The sequence below is a fragment of the Delphinus delphis genome, chromosome 12 (assembly GCF_949987515.2).
Source record: "Delphinus delphis chromosome 12, mDelDel1.2, whole genome shotgun sequence".
In the NCBI taxonomy this organism is placed as follows: domain Eukaryota; kingdom Metazoa; phylum Chordata; class Mammalia; order Artiodactyla; family Delphinidae; genus Delphinus; species Delphinus delphis.
The window spans coordinates 28,479,637-28,493,399 of record NC_082694.2 but is presented as its reverse complement, the minus strand read 5'-3'; the positions used below and the strand labels follow the sequence as shown (position 1 = coordinate 28,493,399).

General features: G+C 37.6%; 1 protein-coding gene across 3 annotated transcripts in view; it reads right to left on the bottom strand.

Annotated features, from left to right (window-relative positions):
* Positions 1-12,144, bottom strand: part of EXOC6B (exocyst complex component 6B) — a 708,543-nt gene extending 696,399 nt beyond the window's left edge. For all 3 annotated transcript variants that reach the window (XM_060026390.1, XM_060026391.1, XM_060026392.1), the window contains exon 1: positions 11,844-12,144. In XM_060026390.1, coding sequence (XP_059882373.1) covers positions 11,844-11,956 — 113 coding nt within the window. In that variant the 5' untranslated portion in view covers positions 11,957-12,144. The remainder of the gene's footprint in view (positions 1-11,843) is intronic.
* Between the last annotated feature and the right edge of the window lie 1,619 nt (positions 12,145-13,763).

Sequence of the window (13,763 nt, the reverse complement as noted above, 5' to 3'; positions counted from 1 at the left end):
TAGTCGCACTGCAATGATTCTTGCTTGCTTAGATGTTTCACAGAAAGCAGAAGTGAGATACAAAAAGCAAGCACAAATATGAGGAAAGAAACAAAGACACAATTTTTAAAGGAAAAAAACATAAAGAAACACTTTTTAAATATAGAGATATTGAGAACAATAAAAGCAAAGGTTCTGACATGCAACAAGACGTTAGTGCTCCACTATACAAAATCACAATGCCAAAAGATACACTTTCGTCCCAGTTTGTCATGTTCCAAGTATATAAAAACACAATCAAAATTCAAAGCCTGTGTTACTCCACAGCTTTTTAATCAAAAACAAATATGCAAAAGAGCCTTATTTAATCCAAATCATCATTTTTGGCAAATGGCCTTGTCACTTATCTAATATACAACAGAACATTTGTCCAGCTTCCTAAACACTGGAAACATCTAAATACCCAAAAAATGACAGAATTGTTCTTTTAAAAAGTTTGCTATTGTCATTGTTTTTGCTTTTGCTTTTATCAAATCACAGTAGTACCTGAAAGTAAATTCACTACAGTGCAAGATACATGTCAATCTGATGATCTCCAAGACTGTGAATGGGAGGCATGTATTTTAACAGAGTCCTAGTCCATATGTATCATCACAAATCACATTAAGGTAACCTAGTTGGTTGCAATGTGATAATTCTTGCTCACTTAGATGTTTAACCGGGCGATGCACGTTTTAAAGTTTTTTTATGCAAATATATATTACACGCTTAAATTTTATTTTATCAATTCTCTGTGCTCTTGAGACTTATACATCTCAATTTTTTTTTAATTATAAATCCAGAACAGGGTAGGTTCCAGACATTCCAGGTAAATAACCTCCTTAATAAGGCATACATTTTCCAGGAAGTATACTCTAAATTACACAGACAAAACATCTATGGTTACTTTATTTGTTGGCAGTTTTTTAAATGGCCAAGGTGGGTTGGTCTTTAACATCAAATTTAAGACTGTTAGGAATAAAATTTTGGTGGCTTTAACGGCATTTCTTTCTTTCTAGAACACAACCCAAATAACTTCTAAAGAACCTTGGCCCTATCCTTACGTACTCTCTCTCACTCTACTTCTTTTGAAGGAATAGAGTGGCTTATCCAGGTTCTTCAACTTTCATAAAAAAATAATATTCCAACCCACAGCTGGTTTACTTTTAAAGCACATACAGGTCTTACTTAACCTAGAACACATGCAAGTGATACATTCACAAAGAAAGGCAAAAAAATATAATCTTGAACTCACTGATACTTGTCAATTATCAAAAACTTTGACTACTAAAAGCAGTATTTATGAAGACTTAACGTACATGCAAGGCATACACTCTTCTAGACTAGAAATTATGAAGACTGGTCACATGCATTTTACTAAGGAAAGGGTGTATAGCATTCAAAAGATTCTCAAAGTGATCAATAATCCAAAAAAGGGGGTAAGCGGGATAATGCACCATCAACTTCCACTGTAGGTATTATAAAATCTATGCCTTGATTAAGCCAAGACAAGCAGACAACTGCATTCCCTTGACTCCCTGCAGAACTGCTTTTACTAAATTGTGCTTTGGTTATGCCATATGCTTTCACTAAAGGACAATATAAGAAACAGCCTGTCACATATTGCTGCATTTACTATATGGCTATTAAAGTTACATTATACAGGGCCTTCTTTGTGAGGACATATGGGAGAAACAGTTCTCAGAACCAAGAATAGCTGTGCTTCTCCAAAGTAACTACTTTTTAAGTTTACACCATAACTCAAACAACAAAGCGTATCTCGTTTTTGCACTAGCTGCCGGAAAGCCTACAGCCAAACTGATGGCCTACCTTAACAAACATAATCTTTTAACAGCTCTCACTCTTGACTTCATATTCTCTTTCCTACCTTTGTTTTCCCTCCCCCCAATTTGCTCACCACCTTTGATGTATCTATTACAATATCTTTTTAAATCATGTACATTTTTGGAAACCATCTAATTCCTTTCTACAAGGCAAGGGGAAAATCAGAGAAAAAGAGAGAGAAAGAGAAAACAGTCAATTGTCAACCAGAATAAGAGGGGAAGGAGACTGAGAATAACCCCAAAACAGAGTTAAGACAAAATTAATCACCCTTCAAAAAAATCAGTCAAAATGTGAAGGAAATATTAATGTTACCCGCAATTTGAAAGAAAACATTTAACATTCCAAGGACATCGAGGAACGTAAAATATAACATAAATATAACTTACAGACACACATCACAAATTGCTTTCTAAAATAGCCAAAATAATAAAATATTTCATTATCACTATCTCTTAACTGACCTCTCCTTACTTCAAATATTCAAACAAAGTCCATGTGACATCAGCTAGTCAGCAAACTGTCTTGTTTTCTAAATACTCCAGCAGATACTACTACACTGCAAAAAAAGGCTTTACTCTTTTTTCCCACAGCCATAGCAGACATCTCTAAGAAATAAGCTATTAATCACATCAGGTTTAAGCTCAGCTTTATTTTTAACTCAGTTTTTACTAACTCCTCCCCCCTCATTATTTTTGCTATCTCCCCCAAGCAAATATTAAATGTCATAGTTGCTTAGCATCTCAACCCAGATTAACATGTTTCATAGAGAAGCTACTCACTAATTTTATTGCTTCAAGTTGTTTTCAGCTGGAAGCTTGATTTTGTATGTGAGTAAATAAATTACTACATCATTAGCGAATACTAAAATCTATCAAATCCAACGATGTAAAGAATCAAAATATCTTTATTTTCCTCAATGACCTAATCAATATTCATACATATCATATTCCAAACTAAAGCTACGTCATAAATGTCCTCTAAAATTCTAAACTGCTTCCAAAACCATACTAAGTAATTGTCCTTATCAATAATTTTTTGCAACTAATTCATATACTAATTAGGTAAATGCTGGAAATTATGTAAACATGTGAATACATACCAGAACATTTTAACGTAAAGAATTTATTAAAAGGTTGACATCCTCTGATTTGCTAAGAACTGTATTTGTATGTGAAGCAGCATTATCTAATAATGTTACTGCATTCCCCCAAAAAACCTTCTGATTTCAAATTATCATAGCCTCTTGGTATAAGATTTTTTTTAATTCTTTTAAAATGTCTGTTTATTCATGTTCCTTTATAACTAAAACAACAGAAAGGCAGGTTTGAAACTTTCATTCCATAAAAAACAATAGTTTCTTTGTTTTAGTAATCACAACCCATTTTAGTTTGTACACTCCTGATGCATTTAAGCAAAGCATAATTATCAAAGGTTCTTTACTGGTGCTCCCAAATCAAAGAGAAAAATACCAACCCTATAGAAAAATAATCAAAGGACACGGACAGACAGTACACACACACACACACACACAGTCTTTACACATATAAAGAGATGTTCAGCCTCACTCATACAGTACAAATAAAAACGCTGAAATACCATTTGTCATTATCATATTAGCAAAAACTCAAAAGTCTAAAACACACTTTGCTGAAAATGCTATGGAGAAATGAGCAATCTCATAGACGGCTAGAAGGAGAACAAAATGGTACAACCCCTGTAGAAAGTAATACCTACCAAAGTACAGGTACACTCATTATTTTACCCAGCAATCCCACTTCTGGGAATCGATCCTACAGATACAGTAGGAAATGTACAATAAGAAATTACAGACATTCAAGATTATTCACTGCTGCATTATTTTGTCCAACAAAAGACTGGACATAAGCCAAGTATACAGAAATAGGGAACTGGCTGAATAAACCATAGTATATTTACACTATGTAGCTGTAAAAAAGAATAAGGGAAATCTCTGCATACTGATATGGACAGATCTCCAAAATATATTGATGAAATAATATAAAACACTAAGCTACAGAACTGCATATACAGTACACTGCTTCTTTTGTAAAAGGGGAGGAGAAAATAAAATCATATATGCCTATATTTGCATTAAAAATACAATGGAAGAATAAACAACAAACTAATAAAATGAGGAATAGAGGGAATGGGAAAAATACTAGATTTATGGTTCATATCATTTTCTTTCCACTTTTTAAATATTTCAAACCCATACAAATAAAGATAATTTACCCATTCATATTTTATTTTCAGAATTATACTAGGTAAAATTTCCAGATGAGTTTCACCAGCACTATATATTTGATCTAATGATAACTAATAAATTCTTCAAATTCAACATAGGAATGATTGCCAAATGCTACTCTCCCATTTAATTTCCCTCTGTGACTACTAATTTTTCTATGGCTTGAATCTAATTGATCAGATAACACACCAGAATAACCTTCCACTGGAAGAGCTTCAATGAAAATTTTTGTTTATTTAGCTCGAATAAAATCAGACTTGGAGCCCAATGCTGATTGAACCAAACCAGCACTGTCTTATCAGCTACAAGAGGGCTTTTTCAGTTTTTCATTTTTCAATTTGCTTGACAAGTCAATGAAATTATTAAAATAAAACCTAACTTTTCTTTATTAAACCACAAAAAATTCATTATCCTATTCCATATTGTAATTGAAACTTATTTAACACTGTCCACCCCCTTTTTCCCAAATGTACAAAAATTTTAACTTATTACCAAATGTTAAGCTTTATTTATACAATGTGTACTTAGATCATAACATTTTAGTCACTAAAGTTATCATACTTATATTTGAAAAATTTTAACAATACTGCAAAAATATTTAAGATTCACAGGCATTAGAGGCCAATTATTTTAGATTACGCTTTTGCTGAAGAGAAAGAGGAACTCTAAAATCATATGTAATTCCAAAAAATAAACACTTCCAACACGCCGAGGTTTTCAAGATTTTCAGCAGTTTTATTTTTTCCTCAAAAGCCTAGTCATATTTTTTAAGACAGTTAATCTACAAATCATTTAATTAACCCCCAAATAATTAACAGTTCATGGTACAATTATTTTATTCTTCTATTCATTCAACAAATATTTATTGAGTACCAACTGTATGCCAGGCACTCTTTCAGGTTTCCAGGATACAGCAGCAAACAAAAGAAACAAAATTCCTCCCCTCCTGGAATACACATTCTAATGAAGGAGACAATTAAAAATTATATCCGTCAGGCAATAGTAAGTGCCACGAAGAAAAATAAAATTCCTCCCCCTTTATTCTCTATTCTAATAAATGGCACCACCATTCACCCATTTACTTAGGCCAAGAGCCTTGGAATCATGCTTGATTCCTCTGTTTCTTTAACCCCTATAACTAATCCAATATTTTGGCTCTGCTTTCAAAACATATTCTAAATCCAACTACTTCTCATCATCTCCTCCCCAACATCTTACTGCATGCTACAACCATCTCTTAGTCCTTATTACTGCAAATATCCCTTGACTGGTTTTCCTGTTTCTTCTCTTACTCCAATCTTCACACAGCAGCCAGAATGTTCTTTGTTTAACTTAAGTTACAGCATGTCACTTTCCTGCTCAAAACTCTCTTGTACCTTGCCATATCACTTAGAAATAAAATCAGTCTCTTTCTTTGTCTACACTATGTGGACCCTCACTAATTTCCTACCATCACCTCCCATTATGCTTCTCCTGAGTCTTCACACTGTGCCTGCTGTCTGGAAGGTACTTCTCCCAGAGAGCCATATGGCTTGCTCCTTCACTCTTTTCAAACCTTTGCCAGAATAACTTTTTCTAATCACCTAATCAAAACTAATACCCCATCATATGTAACACTAACAACTAAATAACACTATTATTTTATGTATCTATGTGTTTGTTTATTCTGTGAGTGCTCCGCTAGAATGTAAGGTCCAAAAGGGCAGGGACATGTCTATTTTGTTCCCTGTTGTACCCCAGAGCCTGGAAGAGTACCTGGCACATAGAAGTTGTTCCATAAATATTTGTAGAATGAATGCATAAATTAATTCATGAATGAAGCCACCAAAATAATATAGATATATAATATATAACAATGTATAAAACTGTATATAATATGTTAACTGAAAAAGCAAGGCACAGCATGATAATATTCTTCTAATGTAATAAATATGGAAAAAGCTTAAAAGAAATATACAAATATAAGATTGTGACAGGGTGGTAGGATTAAGTTTTTTGTTGTCTGTTTCTTCTTTTTACAAGTCATTACCGTACATTTATAAATTAAAATATAAAAATTTTATTTTTAGAAGGGAGCTACTACTAAAAAATAAGCAATTAGCAATGGGAGATCATTTCTTTCCCCTCACTGATTGTCAAGGACGGAGTATATCAGTCACCTGAACTGCCTTTATAAAATTGTTTCCCATCTCCTCCTCCATTCTCCAGTCTATATCAAAGTAACCACTTCCAGGGTCTGATTATTGATGAATATTATATCCCTCAGCTGTATGAGTGGAAGGGGAAAAAAAAAGTCAAGAACCACTCCAAACACTAAGTTTTGTAATTAACATAACTCCAAAAACAGAAATACCTAAGTCCACATAGCAAACTCAAGGGTAAAAGGCAGATGATTCACATTATCGGAGTTACTACTACCTAGCAGGTACAGTGAAGAACGCTTTATCTCCTTTTTTTTTTTTTTTGATACTGTTCCTGCAATGTAGGTGGTATAATCCCCATTTTAAAGATGAGAAAAATTTGCCTACTAGGGTGGTAAATTGCTTATAAAAACAAGTAATTAATTGTTTAAAGAGGTCCATGCGGTGACCAATAATGAGACAGTGTCATAAACCAAGGATTATGATTAACTGGTTTCTGTACAACTTAGGTAACAGGGGAGAGCAGAGGATGGAAAACAAAGCCATGTGGCCAAAGGCACAGAAGTAGTAAGTGGGGAAGCCAGTTCCCCATATTTAATTATCAAATGACACTGAGCTAAACAGCTTTTGAAAATATTTCCCATATTTCTTTTCTGTAAGAGGCAGCTTTACATACAACTAAATTAAATAAGCAAGAGAGAAAATTGTTACTGTACCAAGAATACAGCTTTTTAACAACAAAATACATAAAGCAAAGGTCTAAAAGGAAATGCACCAAAACAACAGCAGTAGTGTTATAGGAGTGTAAGTAATTCTTAATATAGCTTCCAAAATTTTTAAAATGTTGACATAATAGCTTTTTTAATGTTTCAACAATGAAAAAGATCAAATAGGTAAGATTCTATCATTAATACACCTTATGTTAATCTTAAAGCTGAGCAGTATAACACAAAACCATTCCATGAGGTAAGACAAGAATCAGTCCCTAAAGTAAAGTGCTTTACCAAGATCAAATATAGCAATCACATCATTCTTATAACACAAGAACCTCAGAAATGGAAGGCAGCAACTAAGCTAAAAAAGAGAAAACCTTTACCTGAAAACATTAGAGCAAACTTCTTCCCAGGTGAGAGCACTCAACAAGGGAGGTCAAGCTGAACAGCAAAGTCAAACAAACACAATGACAGGGTCTTGAAGGTTACATTTCTGCTACAAATAAGGAATATAAATTTAATGGCAAAAAGACCAAGATAAATCAACCAGAAACATATCTGGGTTAGAAAAATGGCAATCAACAAATGATGCTAGAACTGCATATCAACACGTAAAAGAATGAAAATGAACATCCTTCCTTACACTATAGGCAAAAATTAACTCAAAATGGATCACAGACCTTAATGTAAAGATAAAATTATACAACTCAGGAAAAAAACAAGAGGAAATCTTCATAATCTTGGGTAAAGCAAAGGCTTCCTAGATACAACACCAAAAGCACAAGCAAAAAAATAAAAACTAGATATACTGGACTTACATCAAAATTTAACTTTTGTGCAACAAGAAAAATGAAAAAACAAACCAAAAGAATGGAAGAAAGTATTTGCAAATCCTATTCCTGGTAAGAGACTTATATCCAGAATATATAAAGAACTTTTACAACTCAATAATAAAAAGACAACCGAAGTAAAAACTGAGCAAAGGATCTCAATAGACATTGCTCCAAAAAAGATAAATAAATAATAAGCACATGGGCTTCCCTGGTGGCGCAGTGGTTGAGAGTCCGCCTGCCGGTGCAGGGGACACAGGTTCGGCCCCGGTCCGGGAGGATCCCACGTGCCGCAGAGCGGCTGGGCCCGTGAGCCATGGCTGCTGGGCCTGCGCGTCCGGAGCCTGTGCTCCGCAACGGGACAGGCCACAACAGTGAGAGGCCGCATACCGCAAAAATAATAATAATAAGCACATGAAAACATTAACCATTAGGGAAATGCAAATCAAAACGACAGTGAGACGCAACTTCGTATCCACTAGGATGGCTAAAATAAAAAAGATACTAACAAGTGCTGACAAGGATATGAAGAAACTGGAACACTTACACATTGCTGGCAGGAATGCAAAATGGTACAGACATTTTGTTAAACAGTTTGGCAGTTCCTCAAAATGTTGTATGATTCCATTTATACAAAGTGAACAGAATAGGCAAACCCATAAAGACAGAAAGTAGTGACTACCTTGGGAAGGGGGACAGAATGAAGAGTGAGTGCTAATGGGTATGGGGTTTCTTTTGGGGGTGATGAAAATGTTCTAAAATTAGACTGTGGTGACTGTTACACAACTCTGTGAATACACTAAAAAACACTGAATTGTATAGTTTAAATGGGTGAACTGTACGGGATATGAATTATATCCCAATAAAGCTACTGTTTTAAAGGCAATGTATTTCACTGTTAAATTTAAAAGTCTGTTTTAAAATCTTAAATAGCAATTAAAACTGAATGTTAATTGCTAGCACCCAGAGAGCAAAGTGAGGAAATGGCTTATTCTGAATAACTGATGTGAAAGAAGACTAGAGATATGTAAACGTGATTTGAAAAATGAAACTATGAAGCTATTGTTCATGAGTGATTTGTGATCACTATTTTAGCATTAGCACTACAAGGCAAGAATCAATATTATTTTAAAAACAAGACATGCCCTAACATCTTATGGGCCTCTTTCCTCATCTGCAAAATCAGGACTTGTAGTTAACAAAATAATTTTTGAGATGAAGACAGAGAAGAAAGAGATGGCTGCTTTCCCAAAAGAATTTGCTAGGCAACAGCCTCTATATGCATGGATAAGCTTGGGACTTTCAGAATTACAGTAAGTAAGGAAAGGCACTCCTTATGATACATGGGAATCAACTAACATTGCATTTACTGTTCAAGTTTAAATAAGGTTAGTTATATAATGAAAAAGTCAAGCCACTGTGGCTCCTCAAACAAAAAGGGATAAAACTGGAAGAATAATTTGGTACCACAAATTATTATTATCTAGTTCCTCTTCACTTACAAAACCTTTCTCAGGAACAGCTAAGAACCCGGTGCCTTAAAAATGCTACCTCAGAAGAAACAGGAAAGACTATTAAGAGGGATAGAGTTTGAGATTTACAGTTAAGAGTAAAGTTAGGGAAGAGAGCCTACGGCCTTTATCAAACCTGTTTAATAACTGTGATGGAAAACCAGGAGATAATGATTATGGAAGTGCACCCAGGGTAAAGCATGAGATGTGAAACATCAAGTCTGTGCATGCTGCTGCCTCTGAATGGAATAAGAAAGAAAGATGAGATCGTCCCCTGTGAATATGGGAAGAACAAGCTAGACTAAAGACAGAGACAGTGTATATTACTTGTATTATAGGATGTTCTAGTAATTGAATCTTGGGTCCGATAGTAAGATTTAGGGTTATCCACCAAAGACCAGACGAGGCCAAAAATGATAAGCCCCTAATAATGATAAAAGGGAGTCAAGAAAAGCAACTAAAAGTAGTAGGATAGTGCAGCGGTTTTCAAAACTTTTTTTTTTTACCATGTCCCCTTAGGACAAAAGATCCCTAATCCATATACCCCAACAAAACCTGACTTTCCAGTGAAAAAAGAACTCAGTGATAACAATGAGGCAAATCTGCGGGAGAATGGGTAACATATTTTAAACATAATATGTATACTCTTCAGACAAGATAATGGAAAATTACAGGCCAAAATTCAGTTGAACAAATATGCACTACTATTCAGTGGAGAGCTAACATAACAAATCACAACTAAATTGATAACACTAAATTAAGTCATTTATCCTATAAACCAAGAACGACAGCAATTAAAAACCGCAACCAACTCAAGACAACATTAATGGTGTTCTGATGAAGAATCCTTCCTCAAAACTCTGGTAATCCCAACTGTTCCAGCAGGAGCTTTGCTTGGCTGCCAACTCTATAGCTCAGCAGCCAAATTTCTTAGTAGAACACTGAAACAGCATCCTCAGTAACTCTAATAACATTTTGTTTCATGAAAACCAAATATTAATAACCATTAATAATGTACATAGAATATCAGTAAGTAGTCCTTAGTTTTTATAAAAGTAAAGATAATGAAATGAGGGTCATTCACCCCTAAGAACTCAAGAAAATGTAAAAAGAGAGGAGCATGACGGTCATGATCATAATGCAGTAAGAGACAAAAAGCAAACTACTAAGGATGGTCATGTCCCATGTCCAGGGATGGCACTGGTAAAACTGTGCTAACAATATGCCCTGGAGAAGGAAGCTGTGCGGCTGGAAATGAGGAGTCTAGTCTCCAGCCTGCCCCTCCTTCAAACACTTTCATGAGGCAACTCTCCCCATGAAAAAACAAAGCAGTGAGTAATAACTTTTTTGAGGGGAGGAACAGCGACCCAAGACTGTACAAGGTGGGTAAGATAATTCTCTCTGTTGGCTGCATGGAGACCAGAAGGTGCCACAGGAAGGACAAAGATAAGTTAGTTCTAGGGCACTAATAAACTGAGGGGAAAGAAAAAGGTAGTTTGAAATTGCGCTTGGTGAGTAATTAACATAAAGTACTGGTAGATGGTGATCCCCAACTGAGGCAGAAAAACAGAGATTAAGAATGCAGACTCTGGATCCAGAATGCGTGAGCAGGAATCACGACTCTCCTAATTTATTTTCTCTGTGACCTTGGGCAAGTCACTTAACCTCTCTGTGCATCATCTGTAAAAGGAGGGCAATAATAGTACCTTCCTAATAGGGCTGTTGTGCAGTTTGAATAAGTTATACTTGTAAATCGCTTAATAAATGTCTTGCACTTTACATAGTAAGTGGTACCTAAGTTTTGTTAAATAAGTTGAGGTGGGTGGCGGCTTGTTTTGACAACTCCAAATAAAATGGGGGTGTGTGGGCAAAGTAATGGTCACAGGGAACGGAGGGGAGATAACGTCTCTTCGGTGAGGAGTACCAGGAGGCTGCACACTTGGGGAGGTCGTCCTCCTGACAGGGCTCAGCGAGCACCCGCTCACAGGAGACGCAGAAGGAAACTTCCCTCCTTCCAGGCCTAGGATTTTCAAGAACTCGAATCTGAGAAGTGGTTGTGATTCTGAGGCAAGAGTTTAATTTCCGAGCAAGAGACCGTGGGGTGAATTCTGTTTTGCCTGAAAAGCAGGTCTTGGGTCTAGGGCAGGACGGGGTTTGAGTCGGAGACAGAAAGGTGATGTCCTCAGTGGGAAAGCTCTGCTAAAAGCCACCACCTGCCGGGCGCGCTCCCGCTGCCCGCGCCGGTCTAGCCTTGGAGGGAGAACGACGGCTGCCCCAGCCCCAAGGGAGGCAGAAGCCTACAGAGTAACGGGGCTGCCGGCGCCGACGGTCGGGAAGGGACCCCCCGGCGAGACTGCGGAGGGGGACCCGCCTCACCGAGGGTGGAGGTCGCTCGCCTGGCTCTCCGAAGGGAGGGGCCGGCGCTGGCCCTGAGGGTGGCCAGCCCGGCGCACAGCCCGGAGGAAGCCTGCCCCCGGATCCCGCCCGTGCCCGCCCATCTGTGGCCCCGGTACCCAGGGTACCTGAGCGTGGGCCCGATGCAGGCCGTGTCGGTGCTCTCGATCTCTCGGAGGATCCGCTCGTGCTCCGCCGCTGTCTCCAGGCTCTCCGCCTCCGCCATCTTACCCCGCTCCATAGACTGGGGGTGCCCGGCAGCGCGTGCCCTCCTTCAGCTCGGCTCACCTTTCGCTCGCTCGCGCTCTCTCTCTCTCCCTCTCTCCCTCTCTCTCGCTCTCTCTCTCTCTCTCTCTCTCTCTCTCTCGCTCCTCTCTCTCACCCCAGTCTCCAGAGCCTCCTGAGCCTCCTGCTACCCGCAGGACGACCCCTCCCTCACATGCGGCACGCCCCCTAACGTCCCCGCGTCCGCAGACGTTCCGCGCAATGCCCGCTGGGATTGTAGTTCTCTGGGAGATGGGGTTCCACACGTTATTCATTGAATCGGCAAACGTGTTAAAAGCTCCGCTCTAAGGCAGGAACAGTTAAGGACTTCATATGCAACGGAGATTAAGTCCGGCAATGGCACTAAACCTACAAATTCTTAAGACCCATGCCTCAAAGTGCAAAAGCCTCTATACGCACGAATATTAAGAAAGGACGAACTAGGTTTCTGCGGACAGCGATCTTACAAGTTAACAGGGAGGAAAAGCTCAAAACTAAGAAACCCGAAACTAAGAGATAAGGCATAATGTACCTGTAAGCCAGTTCAGAGAATCGAGCACAGTGATCACTTCTGGCTGCGAAGGATTCATTGAGAGACTAAGCCTGAACATTTTTTAAAGATGTGATTGCAAGGTGTGAGGAGCACCCAGAAGGCCAACAAAAACTTCATTTGCACTGGTGTGTAGAGAAGTAGTAGCAAGAGATGGGGCTGGAAAAGCATCTTGGAAAAGGAATACTGGGAAGAGAAATTTGTACTTTATTCTAATGGCTCCACTGGTCCAACAACCAACTGCATCAAAAGCACCTTGGATCCTTTTTTTTAATACAGACCAAAGGTCCTACATATGGACATTCTTATCCAGGCATCTGCATTTCATAAATTCACCAGATTAGAATTTTTAAATCATATTTATTGATCACTGCTTGAGTTTTAAAATATAACACAATGACTGGGAATCCACTGAAGGTTTTTAAGAAGAGTAGTGACACAAACCAAATCTTGGCCTTAGGAAACTTGATCTAAAGCAAGTGTGCAAGGTGGACAGAAATAGAAAATTTGGAGACAGGAAAATGCTATAGAAAATGTTAAGGCCTAAACCAGGGAAGTGGCAATGAGAATGAAAAAGAATGGACAAATAGGAAAAGCATTGTAAAAGCAGAATTGGCATGATTTACTAGGTATGGGGAAGGAGGATGTTTGGTATTACTCCAAGGTTTGGAGCAGAGTAACCGGGAGAATGGTGCCATCAACAAAAAAAGGCATGTAAGAACCAAACTGGAAGTTGAGGCTAAATAATTTATGCCACGGATAATTATGCAATCATCAAGGAGAAAGAGAAAAGACTCTATATTCAGATATGAAACTGTCTTCAAATTGTAGGGTAGAGTGAAAAAATGCATGAAACAGTATATAGAGCATGTTTTCATTTAAAAAAAAAATTCAAGCAACCTAAGTGTCCATCAGCAGATGAATGGGTAAAGAAGATGTGGTATACACACACACACACACACACACACACACACACACACACACACACACAATGGAATACTACTCAGCCATAAAAAAGAATGAACTGTTGCCATTAGCAACAGCATGGATGATGGACCTAGAGGGTATTATGCTAAGTGCAATAAGTCAGACAGAGAAAGACAAATATTGTATGATACCACTTATATGTGGAATCTAAAAAAATAAAATAACTAGTGAATACAAGAAAAAAGAAACAGACTCACAGATATAGAGAACAAACTAGTGGTTACAAGTTGGGAGAGGGAAGTGGGGA